Source organism: Heterodontus francisci, chromosome 10, assembly GCF_036365525.1.
Source record: "Heterodontus francisci isolate sHetFra1 chromosome 10, sHetFra1.hap1, whole genome shotgun sequence".
NCBI lineage: Eukaryota > Metazoa > Chordata > Chondrichthyes > Heterodontiformes > Heterodontidae > Heterodontus > Heterodontus francisci.
In genome coordinates this window covers 45,654,019-45,671,004 of record NC_090380.1, presented here as the reverse complement: position 1 = coordinate 45,671,004, position 16,986 = coordinate 45,654,019, and the positions used below count along the sequence as shown (strand labels likewise).

The 16,986-nt window shown below is 43.4% G+C and overlaps 1 protein-coding gene across 3 annotated transcripts in view; it reads right to left on the bottom strand.

Moving 5' to 3' along the window:
• LOC137374438 (cilia- and flagella-associated protein 47-like) overlaps nt 1-16,986 on the bottom strand; it is a 777,638-nt gene that overhangs the window by 187,348 nt on the left and 573,304 nt on the right. For 2 of the 3 annotated variants that reach the window (XM_068040550.1, XM_068040551.1), the window contains one exon: nt 13,517-13,692. In XM_068040550.1, coding sequence (XP_067896651.1) covers nt 13,517-13,692 — 176 coding nt within the window. Of the gene's footprint in view, nt 1-10,477; nt 10,561-13,516; nt 13,693-16,986 lie in introns of those variants that run through there. The other variant, XM_068040552.1, reaches the window with a different exon arrangement.

The following is a 16,986-nucleotide window of genomic DNA, read 5'->3' as shown; positions in this document are numbered from 1 at the left end:
CTGCTTTAAACATACTCAATGATGTCAGTGTTGTAGCTGTACTAGAACAGCTAGGCTAAGGGCGGCTAGTTCCGGGGCACGAGTCTTCAGTACTATTACCGGAACATTGTCAGGGTCCATAGCCTTTACAGAATCCAGTGCCTTCGGCTGTTTCTTGATATCACGTGGAGTAAATCAAATTGGCTGAAGACTGGCATCTGTGATGCTGGGGAACTCAGGAGGAGGCCGAGATGGATCATCCACTTGGCACTTCTGCCTGAAGATGGATTCAAATGCTTCAGCCTGGTCTTTTGCACTGATGTGCAGGCCTCCCCCATCAATGAGAATGGGGATGTTTGTGGAGCCTCCTCCACCTGTCAGTTGTTTAATTGTCCACCACCATTCATGACTGGATGTGGCAGGACTGCAGAGCTTAGATTTGATCTGTTGGTTGTGTAATCGCTTAACTCTGTCTATTGGATGTTGCTTCCCCTATTTGGCATGCAAGTAGCCCTGTGTCGTAGCTTCACCAGGCTGACACCTCATTTTTAGATATGGTGCTGCTCCTGGTATGCCCTCCTGCACTCTTCATTGAACCAGGGTTGGACCCCGGCTTGATGCTAATGGTAGAATGGGGGATATGCCGGGCCATGAGGTTACAGATTGTGATTGAATACAATTCTGCTCTCTAATGATGTTCCACAGCACCTCATGGATGCCCAGTTTTGACTTGCTAGATCAGTTTGAAATCTATCCCATTTAGCACGCTGGTAGTGCCCACAACATGATGGCGGGTACCCTCAGTATGAAGATGGGACTTTGTCTTGTTACGAAAGTGCCTCCGTGTTTTGTTAAATATATTTTTTGAGGATTTATTTTTGAAAGACTGAAGAAATGTTAAACTTTGGGGTTTTCAAAGTGGGGTCATGTAAGGGCCAATTGACTTTGAAAAACAGTCCCTGGAAATGTTTTTTAAAAGGGGCACTGAAAGGTCTTTTGAGGAAAACAAGCCTTTCCAGGAATCCACCTGACTTCCAGCTCTATAAACAACAGAAAACTTTGGACACCTAGTGAAGTTGTTCGCAAAGAAGTGACAAGTCAAGATTGATAGAGGTCAAAAGGTTGACCTCCTGTTGTCAGTTTCACTTTGGAATTGTTTTGAATTGGGGTTGAACTGTATAAAAAGGGAGAAAACTTCCAAGGAGAAAAGAGAACTTCCAAGGAAAGAAGAGAATTCCCAAGGAAGGAGAGAAGACCACGACTAGCTCAGCTTTCCAGTATCTCTCTAAAAGACCGTGATATGTCTACAGTGTCAACTCATCTCATCTCCTGTCTTTGAAGAAAAGCCTGCTAAATTAATTTTCAATGCCACTTGAAAAAAACAGTTCTAAAACAGGTCTCTGGCACTGAGCCTGACTCTGTGGCTCAGAAGGGAAGGGGGGAGAATGGGAGAGCGATAGTGATAGGAGATTCAATGGTTAGAGGAACAGACAGGAGATTCTGTGGTCGCGAACGAGACTCACGGATGGTATGTTGCCTCCTGGGTGCCAGGGTCAGGGATGTCTCGGATCGAGTCTACAGGATTCTTAAGGGGGAGGGGGAGCAGCCAGAAGTCGTGGTACACATCGGTACCAATGACATAGCTAGGAAAAGGGATGAGGACCTGAAAAGCGAATATGGGGAGTTAGGTTGGAAGCTAAAATGCAGGACGCGCAGAGTAGTAATCTCAGGATTGATACCGGTGCCACGTGCTAGTGAGGCTAGAAACAGAGAGCGAGTGCAACTGAACACGTGGCTACAGAGCTGGTGTAGGAGGGAGGGCTTCAGATATGTGGATCATTGGGATACCTTCTGGGGAAAGTGGGACCTGGACAAGAAGGACGGGTTGCATCTGAACTGGAGGGGCACCAATATCCTGGGCGGGAGGTTTGCTAGAGCTCTTCGGGAGGGTTTAAACTAGTTTGGCAGGGGGATGGGAACCGGAGCTACGGAACAGTGGATGGGGTAGCTGTTGAACAGGCGGATACAGAGTGCAGAGAGTCTGTGAGGAAGGTTAGACAGTTGACAGGGCAAAGTTGCAGCCAGTATGATGGGTTGAAGTGTGTCTATTTTAACGCAAGAAGTGTCAGGAATAAGGGTGATGAACTTAGAGCATGGATCAGTACTTGGAGCTACGATGTTGTGGCCATTACGGAGACATGGATATCACAGGGGCAGGAATGGATGTTGGATGTTCCGAGGTTTAGATGTTTCAAAAGGAACAGGGAGGGAGGTAAAAGAGGTGGGGGAGTGACATTGCTAATCAGGGATAGTATCACAGCTGCAGAAAGGGATGTCGTCGAGGAGGATTTGTCTACTGAGTCATTATGGGTGGAAGTCAGAAACAGGAAAGGAGCAGTCACTTTATTGGGAGTTTTCTATAGACCCCCCAATAGCAACAGAGACACGGAGGAACAGACTGGGAGGCAGATTTTGGAAAGGTGCAGAAGTAACAGGGTTGTTGTCATGGGTGACTTCAACTTCCCTAATATTGATTGGAACCTCCTTAGTGCAAATAGTTTGGATGGAGCAGATTTTGTCAGGTGTGTCCAGGAAGGTTTCCTGACTCAATATGTAGATAGGCCGACTAGAGGGGAGGCTATGTTGGATTTGGTGCTTGGCAACGAACCAGGCCAGGTGGCAGATCTCTCGGTGGGAAAGCATTTCGGTGATAGTGATCACAACTCCCTGACCTTTACTATAGTCATGGAGAGGGATAGGAGCAGACGGGATGGGAAAATATTTAATTGGGGGAGGGGGAATTACAATGCTATTAGGCAGGAACTGGGGAGCTTAAATTGGGAACAGATGTTCTTAGGGAAATGCACGACAGAAATGTGGAGATTGTTTAGGGAGCACTTGCTGCGACTGCTGGATAGGTTTGTCCCGATGAGGCAAGGAAGGGATGGTAGGGTGAAGGAACCTTGGATGACAAGAGATGTGGAACAGCGAGTCAAGAGGAAGAAGGAAGCTTACTTAAGGTTGAGGAAGCAAGAATCAGACAGGGCTCTCGAGGGTTACAAGGTAGCCAGGAAGGAACTGAAGAATGGACTTAGGAGAGCTAGAAGGGGACATGATAAAGTCTTGGCGGGTAGGATTAAGGAAAATCCCAAGGCGTTCTACACTTATGTGAGGAACAAGAGGATGGCCAGAGTGAGGGTAGGGGAGGTCCTTAATGAATACTTTGCTTAAGTATATAAATGATTTGGAGGAAAATGTAGCTGGTCTGATTAGTAAGTTTGCGGACGACACAAAGGTTGGTGGAGTTGCGGATAATGATGAGGATTGTCAGAGGATATAGCAGGATATAGATCGGTTGGAGACTTGGGCAGAGAAATGGCAGATGCCAGGAGTTTAATCCGGACAAATGTGAGGTAATGCATTTTGGAAGGTCTAATGCAGGTGGGAGGTAGACAGTAAATGGCAGAACCCTTAGGAGTATTGACAGGCAGAGAGATCTGGGCGTACAGGTCCACAGGTCACTGAAAGTGGCAACGCAGGTGGATAAGGTAGTCAAGAAGGCATACGGCATGCTTGCCTTCATCGGTCGGGGCATAGAGTTTAAAAATTGGCAAGCCATGTTGCAGCTGTACAGAACCTTAGTTAGGCCACACTTAGAATATTGTGTGCAATTCTGGTCGCCACACTACCAGAAGGATGTGGAGGCTTTGGAGAGGGTACAGAGGAGGTTTACCAGGATGTTGCCTGGTCTGGAGGGCATTAGCTATGAGGAGAGGTTGGAAAAACTCGGATTGTTTTCACTGGAACGACGGAGGTGGAGGGGTGACATGATAGAGGTTTACAAAGTTATGAGCGGCATGGACAGAGTGGATAGTCAGAAGCTTTTTCCCAGGGTGGAAGAGTCAGTTACTAGGGGACATAGGTTTAAGGTGAGAGGGGCAAAGTTTAGAGGGGATGTGCGAGGCAAGTTTTTTACACAGTGGGTGGTGAGTGCCTGGAACTTGCTGCCAGGGGAGGTGGTGGAAGCAGATACGATAGCGATGTTTAAGAGACATCTTGACAAATATATGAATAGGAAGGGAATAGAGGGATATGGGCCCCGGAAGTGCAGAAGGTGTTAGTTTCGGCAGGCATCAAGATCGGCGCAGGCTTGGAGGGCCGAATGGCCTGTTCCTGTGCTGTACTGTTCTTTGTTCTTGTTCTTTGCATTCACTAGTGAGAGGGACCTTGTCGTTTGTGAGGACAGCGTGAAACAGGCTGATTTGCTCGAACAGATTGATGTTAAGAAGGAGGATGTGCTGGAAATTTTGAAAGACATGAGGATAGATAAGTCCCCGGGGCCGGACGGGATATACCAAGGCTATTACGGGAAGCGAGGGAAGAGATTGCCGCGCCTTTGGCGATGATCTTTGCGTCCTCACTGTCCACTGGAGTAGTACCAGATGATTGGAGGGTGGCAAATGTTATTCCCTTGTTCAAGAAAGGGAATAGGGATAACCCTGGGAATTACAGACCAGTCAGTCTTACGTCGGTGGTGGGCAAATTATTGGAGAGGATTCTGTGAGACAGGATTTATGATTATTTGGAAAAGCATAGTTTGATTAGAGAAAGTCAGCATGGCTTTGTGAGGGGCAGGTCATGCATCACAAGCCTTATTGAATTCTTTGAGGATGTGACAAAACACATTGATGAAGGAAGAGCAGTGGATGTGGTGTATATGGATTTTAGCAAGGCGTTTGATAAGGTTCCCCATGGTAGGCTCATTCAGAAAGTAAGGAGGCATGGGATACAGCGAAATTTGGCTGTCTGGATACAGAATTGGCTGGCCCATAGAAGACAGAGGGTGGTAGTAGACGGAAAGTATTCAGCCTGGAGCTCGGTGACCAGTGGTGTTCCACAGGGATCTGTTCTGGGACCTCTGCTCTTTGTGATTTTTATAAATGACTTGGATGAGGAAGTGGAAGGCTGGGTTAGTAAGTTTGCTGATGACACAAAGGTTGCTGGAGTTGTGGATAGTGTGGAGGGCTGTTGTAGGTTGCAACGGGACATTGACAGGATGCAGAGCTGGGCTGAGAAGTGGCAGATGGAGTTCAACCTGGAAAAGTGTGAAGTGATTCATTTTGGAAGGTCGAATTTGAATGCAGAATACAGGCTTAAAGACAGGATTCTTGGCAGTGTGGAGGAACAGAGGGATCTTGGGGTCCACGTCCATAGATCCCTCAAAGTTGCCACCCAAGTTGATAGGGTTGTTAAGAAGGCGTATGGGGTGTTGGCTTTCATTAACAGGGGGATTGAGTTTAAGAGCCGTGAGATTATGCTGCAGCTCTATAAAGCCCTGGTTAGACCACACTTGGAATATTGTGTTCAGTTCTGGTCGCCTCATTATAGGAAGGATGTGGAAGCTTTAGAGAGGGTGCAGAGGAGATTTACCAGGATGCTGCCTCTTATGAAGAAAGGTTGAGGGAGCTAGGGCTTTTCTCATTGGAGCGAAGAAGGATGAGAGGTGACTTGATAGAGGTGTACAAGATGATGAGAGTCATCGATAGAGTGGATAACCAGAGACTTTTTCCCAGGGCGGAAAGGGCTATCACCAGGGGGCATAATTTTAAGGTGATTGGAGGAAGGTTTCGGGGAGATGTCAGAGGTAGGTTCTTTACACAGAGAGTGGTGGGTGCGTGGAATGCACTGCCAGCAGTGGTAGTAGAAGCAGATACATTAGGGACATTTAAGCGACTCTTGGATAGGTACACGGATGATAGTAGAATGAAGGGTATGTAGGTAGCTTGATCTCAGAGTAGGTTAAAGGGTCGGCACAACATCGTGGGCCGAAGGGCCTGTACTGTGCTGTACTGTACTATGTTCTATGTTCTAAAAGATCCCAGTGTCCCGTCTACGTGTCCTCAGAGGCCAGACTTTATGCCAGTTTTGGAACACAACATAACTGATCTGCTGTTTCATCAAGAATGAGCAAGTATTCAGCCCAAGATTTTCTTTTGTGTCTGTAATAGAGCTCTAAAAACAAAAATCCCTTTATTTTTCCAGTTTGCTGGTGTGTGTGTGTGTGTGTGTGTGTGTGTGTGTGTGTGTGTGTGTGTGTGTGTGTGTGTGTGCGCGCGTGCGTGTGTATGAGGGAGCTAAGGTTAAAAGGGAACTTTAATATTACAATCTGTGTGTTTATGCTTTACTCCATTACTGGTTAAGACTTGTTTTATAAAAAACTGATAATTTTATTTTTTTTAAAGAAATCTGGTAGGTGTGTTTCATTCTGGGATAAAAATGGAGTATATGATTGACTGTATCAGTAAGTGGGAAAATTTAAATATATCTTGTGATCTATGTTGTAACATATAACTGGGGGCTCTTTCCGGGAGAAATCCAACGCTGACAAAGTACAATTGTAAGTGGGGTAATAATAGTTGAAAAGGGAAAAATAAAAAGAACCAGATTTCTTGTGTAATAGAATAAAGTCTACACCACCAGAATGTCTTTAACAGTTGTTGTGACTTTTCTGGGGAAGGATGTATCTCCAAGCGATTTGAGCAACTTAACCAAGGTTAAGCTAACAGCATTGGCAGCAAAGTTGGTGTTAGAGTTAAACCCAGGAGCTACAAAAGCAGACATAATTGAAGTAATAGCACACCATTTGAAATTAGAAGAAGAAGAAAGCAAACCAGAGAGCAGTAAGAACCCATGTAGACAACCAGAAGGTTTCAATGGCTAGACAGGCAGTGGAAATTGCTAACGATTACAAGCTTGTTTATAAGCCAAAATCCTTTGTCTGCCACCCGCACAAACCTAAGAGGGATAGAAGGTGGGGGGTGAAAGGAAGGCAAGTAGCCAGGGACAAGAATAGACAGCTGAGAACGCCCGGGATCTCCTCCTCAGGCCAAAAAGGAAGATGCTGAGGGTGGAAGTGAGGTCCGCAAGCCTAAGTGTTACTATAGTCACAAGGTGGTGCGTCTTCGTGCAGAATGCTGGAAGTTGTGGGTTAAACGCATGGGACTTATTAGGGTACACAAAGGCAATGTAGAAAAAGGGACCCTGACCGAGAGTACGAAAGATCAGGCTGTAGCTCTGACTGCAGCTGTATAGCTAAATACAAAAACCACTGTCAGTGCAGGGGTTGTGAATAAGATACCTGAGAGTTATAGGGAATTCTTGTCAAAAGGAAAAGTAACTCCTGATCCCTTAAGTGAGGCAGATAAACCTATAGTTATACTTAGGGATACAGGAGCCACCCAAACTCTGTTACTGGAGAAAGGCAGGTCATTTCCACCAGATAGCGCACTGAATGTTAAGGTTGTAGTGAATGATATTGGCAGGCAGTATATACACGTACCTTTGTATCGGGTTCACCTGGAGTGTGACCTAATGTCTGGAACAGTAACTGTAAAAGTTGTCCATAGTTTGCCAGTAGATGGACTCGACCTACTCCTGGGGAATGATTTGGCTGGAACGAAGATAGTAGCTTCTCCAGTAGTCATGAAAAAATCAAGTGAAGTTAAGGAGCAGAACAGTTGCAGGAAAAGGTTCCAGGAACATTTCCTTCATGTGCAATAACCTGAGCAATGGCTAAACAAGTTTCATTGTCGGAGGTAAAATTGGCACCACAGTCAGACAGCCGAATATCTGAAATTTTCTCTGTGGATTTGGATAATCTGAATGAAATGTTTAGTAAGTTTTCTCTTATTGAGGCTCAGCAAGCCGATCCAAAGTTAAATAAAGTGGCACAATCTGCTCTAACTGAAGCTGAGGCAAAAGGAGTTCGAGAAGGCGATTATAATAAAAATGAGATTCTGTGGAGGAAGTGGAGACTTCCTCATAGATGTGCAGATGAAGAATGGATGGTTGTTCAGCAGGTAGTGGTACCGCCAAAGTATCGTCGGGAACTATTAAGGATAATGCATGAAATTCCTGTAGGGGGACATGTGGGGATCCAGAAGATCAAATCACATGTAAGTCGACAGTTTTACTGGCCAGGTCTTTCCAAGGATGTGGTGCAATTTTGTAAAATGTGCCACACGTGCCAGAATGTGGGAAAACCACAACCTGCCATAAAACCGGCACCTCTAATTCCCATACCCTTTATTGGGGAACCATTTAATAGGGTGTTGGTAGACTGTGTAGGCCCTTTACTGGAAACAAAAGCAGGACACCAATGTATACTCACTAACATGGATATGGCTACTCGGTTCCCAGAGGCCATTCCCTTGAGAACAGTTTCTGCTAAGGTAGTGGCAGAGAAGTTAACCTAGTTTTTCACAAAATATGGATTACTGATTGAGATTCAGTCGGATCAAGGTTCTAATTTTATGTCTAAAATTTTTAAGCAAGTTGTGGGTAATTTGGGTATAACACAGTTAAAGTCTTCAACATACCACCCACTGACACAAGGAGCTTTAGAAAGGTACCATCAGACCCTCAAAACGATGATCAGGGCATACCGTCATGAATATCCCCACTAGTTCAATCTGTGTGTTTATGCTTTACTTCATTACTAGTTAAGACTTGTTTTATAATAAGCTGATAATTTTGTTGTTTATTAAAGAAATCTGGTTGATGTGTTTTACTCTGAGATAAAAATGGAGTATATGATTGACCATATCAGTAAGTGGGAAAATGTAAATATATGTTGTGCTTGTGGAGAAGTCGGACTAGAATAAACAGTGCACTCCTCCCGCCTCGGTCATAACAGTCTCCACAAGGACTGTGCGGTGGTCACCCCTACCAATACTGTCATGGACAGATGCATCTGTGACAGGTAGATTGGTGAGGACGAGGTCAAGTAAGTTTTTCCCCCTTGTTGGTTCCCTCACCATCTGCCGCAGACCCAGTCTAGCAGCTATGTCTTTTAGGATTTGGCCAGCTGGTTCAATAGTGGTGGTCCCAAGCCACTCTTGTTGATGGACCCACCCAGAGTACATTTTGTGTCCTTGCTACCCTCAGTGCTTCTTCCAACTGGTGTTCAAAATTGGAGAAGCACTGATTCTTCAGCCAAGGGGTGGGGGGAGGGGGACAGTAGGTGGGTAATTATCAGGAGGTTTCCTTGCCCATTTTTGACCGATTGCCATGAGCTTTCATGGGGTCCGGAGTCAATGTTGAGGACTCCCAGTGCAGCTCCCTCCTCACTATATACCACTGTGCCCCCACCTCTGGTGGGTCTGTCCTGCTGGTGTGACAGGACACACGCAGGGATGGTAATGGTGGTGTCTGGGACATTGTCTGCAAGATATGATTCTGTCAGTATGACTATGTCAGGCTGTTGCTTGACTAGTCTGTGTGATAGCTCTCCCAATTTTGGCACAAGCCCCCAGATGTTAGTAAGGAGGAATTTGCAGGGTTGACAGGGCTGGGTTTGCCATTGCCATATCCGGCACCTGGGTTGATGCTGGGTGGTCCTTCCGATTTCATTCCTTTTCTTAGGCTTTGTAGCAGTTTGGTACAACTGAGTGGCTTGCTGGGCCATTTCAGAGGGTATTAAGAGTCAACTACGTTGCTGTGGGTCTGGAGTCACATGGAGGCCTGGCAGATTTCCTTCTTTAAAGAACATTAGTGAACCAGATGGGTTTTTACAACAATCGACAATGTTTTTTTGATCACCACTAGATTTATTAATTGAATTCAAATTCCACCATCAGCCATGGTGGGATTCGAACCCTTGTCCACAGAGCATTAGCCTGGGGCTCTGGGTTAGTAGTCTAGTGACATTACCACTACGCCACCACCTCCCCAACAAAATGGTGATATATTTCCATGTCAAGATGATGAGTAACTTGCAATAACTTAATACATCAGACTGCCTGTTGAACAGTACGGAAGAGTCTGCTTCCAGCTTATATGGATAAAAGCAAAATACTGTGGATGCTGGAAATCTGAAACAAAAACAAGAAGGGTCACTGACCCGAAACGTTAACTCTGCTTCTCTTTCCACAGATGCTGCCAGACCTGCTGAGTGATTCCAGCATTTCTTGTTTTTGTTCCAGCTTATATGGAGTTCTGGTACAACTGCTGGTTATCTACCATGGAGCATATGGTCACCTTGTTACGACGGAGGTGGGAGCAGTGCACTGTTTTTCCAGTTCTTTTTTCCCAGTTGCCGATACGGTCAATCATAGAGTCTTTTTATCCCAGAATAAAATACACCAACCAGGTTTCTTTCATAAACAACAAAAGTATCAGTTTATTATAAAACAAGTCTTAACCAGTAACGATGCAAAGCATTAACACGCAGACCGAAATATGAAATTTCCCTTTTTTACCTTAGCCTCTCAAACATATACACTGGTTAAGTGAAAAAAATATGGAGATGTACTCTTTAGAGCTCAATTACAAGAAAAACAGACAAAAATAATACTTTGGCCAAATACTTCCTAGTTCTTAAAGAAAAAGAGAAGATATGGAAAGATGTCAGATGTCCTTTGTTTTGGTTTGGCGGCCCAAATACACATAGATGGCTGTCACTGGGATCTTCCTGGAACAGTTCTTGTCAGGTGATGTTGAAGGTCAGTTGGGGCAGGTTTTCCAGGAAAAATGCAGCAACAGAGGTTTCAGGCAATTTCTTACACTTGCTTCTCAGCGTTTCTTAAAGAGATAGAAAAGTTGTCAGGTCTATTTAAAGAGATCGAACAAGCTGAGTTGGAGTTTGCTCCCTTGGCAAGTTTTCTCCAACTGTCTTTTTTAACATTGTCCATATCACCAACTCACTGACGGAAGTGAAACCAAAAACAATGTTACAAAAGTCAAGCCTCTTGACCCTTATAAATCTTGACCTGTCACTTCTTTGTAACCATCTTTCCCTAAGTCAAAAAACCTGCTGGGTAATTATCTGAAGATATGTGCCTTCCAGTAAGGGCTTGTTTTTAGCACTCCTTGATTCTTCCAGTAACTATTGTTTACAAGCTCAGTCCAAAACACCTTCCAAATACCTTTTTTTTAAAAAAATAACAGAATGTTCCAGCATCTATGGAATCTTTTTTCAGTTTTAACACACAAATCCTCATAATTTAACAAAAAAATGGAAGCACTCATAACAACCTCTACAAGCACTGTGGTTTGGCTCTCTTTCCAGGATTCTCCAACACAATTAGTAGCATCTCTCATGGATATTCCTTCTGGCACCAGATGACTCTGGGCTCCATTATATCCTCCACCCTGGACAGGCTGGGGAACTGAATAGAAAGGGGCTTCACTTGCATCAAAAATCTCCTACAGTTGCACTCAGGCAGATCAGTAGGAGTGTTGAGCAACAGTCCCAAGATATGCCGGTGGCACAATTGGGATGGCAAATATTGCCCTCTCTCTGGATGACAGCATATCTGGTCCCTTATGGTCTTAATATGCACTAATCCTCAGGAAACCAGAAGTAACTAACAATAGACCTATTGATGTTAAGGGAAAGATAAAGACACCTTAGTTTAGTTTAGTTTAGAGATACAGCACTGAAACAGGCCCACCGAGTCTGTGCCGACCATCAACCACCCATTTATACTAATCCTACACTAATCCCATATTCCTACCACATCCCCACCTGTCCCTATATTTCCCTACCACCTACCTATACCAGGGGCAATTGCTAATGGCCAATTTACATATCAACCTGCAAGTCTTTGGCATGTGGGAGGAAACCGGAGCACCCAGAGGAAACCCACGCAGACACAGGGAGAACTTGCAAACTCCACACAGGCAGTACCCAGAATTAAACCCGGGTCACTGGAGCTGTGAGGCTGCGGTGCTAACCACTGCGCCACTGTGCCGCCCCTGTGAGCAACCCTCCTTTATCAAGTCCTAACATCCCCAGATGTAGCTTCCCAAGGATTCCCCATCTGTTGTTACTGCTGCTCCTTTTCCTCCAAGCAACATGGAGCAGCCAAGATGAACCCCATGTTCTGCAGTTGTAAGCACTTAATAAACTGGTGAACAGCTTGAGTCACTGGCTTGATATATCTGTGAATTGCTGGTTGATTTGTTGCTAAGAATGACTCTGGTGGCTGCTTCGTAACAGCTGGATGCATAAAGTATCAGAATGTAGTGATCTTAACAGCCTTGGCAGTGCCATCCCAATGGTTGAGATTAGCTAGAGGCTAGATCCTGTGGTAGAGTACAACTTTGTTACTGCTTTGTTAGTGAAATGCAAATTCTGAAGCTGCTTCCTGTGATATTACTAGATGATATGCCTCAGTTTGTGCATACAGTTTGATGGGTAAAGGCAATGTTTGCAGTCCACTTTTCATTCAATAGATCTGTCTCACATCTCTCTTTTCATGGTATAATAAAAAGAAAATACTGTGGATGCTGGAAATCTGAAATAAAAACAAGAAATGCTGGAAATACTCAGCAGGTCTGGCAGCATCTGTGGAGAGAGAACAGAGTTAACTCTGCTTCTCTCTCCGCAGATGCTGCCAGACCTGCTGAGTATTTCCAGCACTTCTTGTTTTTATATCTCTTTTCATGGTGTTCCTCAGCTTTCAAATAACACAGAAATAGGGAAATGCCTATTAGAATGCCCATTTTAAACATTAAACATTGCAGCAACTAAAAATATGGCAACAAAAATGCCTGGGTAGAAAAACCTGATGAAAGTAGCATTGCATATAATGCATAGCACAAGTTTTTTAAAAAACACTTGTTTTTTTTAACAGCCAATGTTGCTTTTACTGCTGTCTTGCTATCAACCGAGAACTTGGCAAGGCCCATTTAAATCGCTGAACTCAAGGCACAGTGCAAAGTGGCAAATTGAATTCAATCCAGAGAAGTATGAGGTAATGCATTTGAGGAGGGCAAACAAGGCAAGAGAATACACAATATGATAGGATACTGAGAAGTGCAGCAGAGCACAGGGACCTTGGAATGCATGTCCACAGGTCCCCAAAAGTAGCAGGGCAGCGAGAGCAGGTGGTTAAGAAAGCAAATGGGATTATTTTCTTTATTAGCGGAGGCATAAAATATAGGAGCAAGGAGGTTATGCTGGAACTGAATAAAACACTAGCTAGGCTACAGCTAGAGTATGGTGTATGGTTGTGGCTATTCCAATACAGGAAGGGTGTGATCACACTAGAGAGGGTACAGAAGAGACTTGTGAGGATGGAGAATTTTAGCTCTAGGAAAGATTGGATAGGATGTGGTTGTTTTCTTGAGAACAGAGGAGGCTGAGAGAAGAATTAGAGTGGATATGAAGGACCTATTTCTCTTAGCTGAGAGATCAATAAATAGCAGGCATAGATTTAAAGTAATTGGTAGAAGGATTAGTGAAAGTTGAGAATCTTTCACTAACGAGATCTGAAACTCACTGCCTGAAAGGGTGGTACAGGCAGAAATCCTCATCGTATTTAACAGGTATTTGGCTATGTACTTGAATGCCGTAACCTACAAGGCTACGGACCAAGAGTTGGAAAGTGGGATTAGGTTGAAGAGCTCTTTTTTGGCCGACCAGATACAATGAACTGAATGACCTCCTTCTGTGTCATAAATTTCTATAGTTCTATGAAGAGCAGCCAATGTCTTGGCCATATCCCAGTATATTCAAGAAATGTTATCTTACCTTCCAATACTTTCACCAACAACACTTGGCATGTAGCTAGCTTTATATGAAATAACTTCTTTTGGTCCAATTACCAAACAGGTGTCTCCTGTAATCCCTGCTCCATTCAGCATAACATCAAGTGTCAAAGGTTCTTGAAGAGGATTACTTATAGGGATAATCACATCTGTGGCATCCTAGGTACAGAAATAACAACTTGCTTAATAAAATGTGATAATTATCTACTCAGTTATTTCATTTTAAAGCATTTCACAGAACAGGTCACATCATTGATCATAATATATAATCTAAACAACTGATCTGTAATAATTCAAAAGGTTAGTAATTCAGACCAAATCAAAAGGTTGCAGGCTGATTTAGAAAGATATGAGCGACTCAGGTATGACTGAAGTTATTTAATGTAGACAAGTGCAATGTACTTGAGGTAAAGAAATTCCAAGCACTTCCATGACAAAATGAGGTCGAACATCTAGATTGGAAGAGGGCTAATTTTGACAACTTGAGAGGGATCTAGCCAGGGTAAAATGCAACCAAAGACTGACAGGAAAAGCTGTATCGCAACAATGGGTAATCTTTAAGGAAGAGATGCTTCAGGTATAGACTAGGTACCTTCCAACAAGGGCAAAAGGTAGGGGCCCCAAAACAGGTCTCCTTGGATAACGAGGAAGATAATGATGAAACAAAAAAAAAGGAGGGTGTATGATGCATGTCAGGCGACAACCAGGCCAGGAATCGTACAAGAGTAGGAAAATTTGATAATAAAACAAACTTAAAGGCTTTGTATCTGAATGCATGAAGTATTCGTAATAAAATTAATGAGTTAACAGTGCAAATAGAGATGAATGGGTATGATTTAGTGGCGATTACTGAGACGTGGTTGCAAGGAAACCAGATTTGGGAATTGAATATCCAAGGGTACTCAGTATTTCGGAAGGATAGGCAGGAAGGAAAAGGAGGTGGTGTTAGTAAAGGAAGAGATCAGTGTTACAGTGAGAAATGATATAAGCACTGGAGATCAAGATGTAGAATCAGTCTGGGTAGAAATAAGAAATAGCAAGGGAAAGAAAACCCTGGTGGGAGTAATCTATAGGTCCCCAAACAGTAGTTCCGCAGTGGTGCACAGTATAAACCAGGAAATACTGGGGGCTTGTAAGAAAGGTATGGCAATAATCATGGGTGATTTTAATATGCATATAGACTGGATTAATCATATTGACAAGGGGAGCCTCGAGAGAGAGTTCATTGAATGTATTAGAGATTGTTTTTCACAGAATCACAGAATCAGAGAATAATACAGTGAAGAGGCCCTTCGGCCCATTGAGTCTGCACCAATGCATTAAAGACACCTGACCTGTCTACCAAATCCCATTTGCCAGCACTTGGCCCATATCCTTGAATGTTATGACGTGCCAAGTGCTCAAAGATTTTGGGAGCAATATGTTGTGGAACCAACCAGGGAGCAGGCTATTCTAGATTTGGTATTGTGTAATGAAGTGGGATTAATTAATGATCTCATAGTTAAGAATCTTCCAGGGAAGGATGATCATAACATGCTAGAATTTCAAATTCAGTTTGAGGGCGAGAAACTGGAGTCCCACAGTTCTGTAGTTAAACAAAGGTAATTACATAGGCATGAGAACAGATTTGGCCCTAGTGGACTGGGCAGGAAGACTAACAGTTAGGGCAGTTGATGAGCAGTGGCAGATGTTTAAGGAGATATTCAAATCCACCCAACTAAAATATATTCCAGAGAGGAAGAAATATTGTAAGGGGGAAAAAACATCCATGGCTAAGCAAGGAAGTTAAGGTTAACATAATGACAAAAACTAAGGCATACGATATTACAAAGGCCAGTGGCAGGCTGGAAGGTTGGGAAACTTTTAAAGATCAACAAAGGGTTACTAAAAAAGTAATAAAAAGAGCAAAGGTAAATTATGAAAGAAAACTGGCACAAAATATAAAAACAGATAGCAAAAGCTTCTATAAGTATATAAAAGGGAAGAGAGTAGCTGAAGTGAATGTTGGTCCCTTGGAGGATGAGACTGGTGAGTTAATGGTGGGGAACAGAGAAATGGCGGAGACACTAAATCAGTATTTTGCCTCAGTTTTCACGGTGGAGGACACTAGTACCATTCCAATAGTAACAAATAATGCAGAGGTTACAGGAATGGAGGAACTTAGAACAATCATCATCACTAGGGAAAAAGTACTGAGCAAACTATTGGGATTGAAGGCAGACAAGTCCCCAGGGCATGATGGCCTGAATCCTAGGGTCTTAAAGGAAGTGGCAGTGGAGATAGTGGATCAATTGGTTATAATATTCCAAAATTCCCTGGATATGGGAAAGGTTCCAGTGGATTGGAAAAATGCTAATATAACACCCTGATTCAAAAAAGGAGGAAGGCAGAAAGTAGGAAACTATAGACCAGTTAGTTTAACATCTGTCATTGGGAAATTGTTAGAATCCATTATTAAGAAAGTAATCACAGGACATTTAGAAAGTCAAAATGCAATCCATCAGAGTCAGCATGGTTTTATGAAGGGTAAATCATGTTTGACTAATTTTCTAGAGTTCTTCGAAGATGTAACAGGTAAAGTGGATAATGGGGATCCTGTAGATGTAGTATATCTGGACTTCCAGGAGGCATGTGATAAGGTGCCGCACAAAAAGTTATTACACAAGGTAAGATCACATGGGGTTAGGGGCAATTTATTAGCTTAGATAGAGGATTGGCTAACAAACAGAAAACAGAGAGTGGGGATAAATGGGTCTTTTTCTGGTTGGCAAGATGTAACTAGTGGGGTGCCACAGGGTTCGGTCCTCGGGCCCCAACTATTTACAATCTATATTAATAACTAGGATGCAGGGATAGAAGGTACTATAGCCAACTTTGCAGATGACACCAAAATAGGTGGGATAGTAAGTTGCAATAAAGAAATAAGAAATTTAGAAATGGATATGGATAGGTTAGATGAATGGACCAAAATTTGGCAGATGGAGTTTAACGTGGACAAGTGTGAGGTTATCCATTTTGGTCAGAAGAATAGAAAGGCAAATTATCTAAATGGAGAGAAACTTCAGAGTGCTTCGGCGCAGAAGGATCTGGCTGTCCTCGTGCATGAATTGCAGAAAATTAGTATGCAGGTACAGAAGGTAATATTGGCATTTATTGCTAAAGGAATAGAGGATAAAAGTAGGGAAGTGTTGCTGCAACTGTACAAGGCATTAGTGAGACCGCACCTGGACTATTGCATACAGTTTTGGTCCCCTTACTTGAGGAGGGATGTACTTGCATTGGACGTAGTTCAGAGGAGTTTCACTAGATTGTTTCCAGAGATGAGGGGCTTGTCTTATGAAGAGAGATTGAGCAGTTTAGGCCATTAGTCTCTGGAGTTTAGAAGAATGACAGGAGATCTAATTGAGGTATATAAGATGATTAAGGTAGACGTAGAGAGGATGTTTCCTCTGG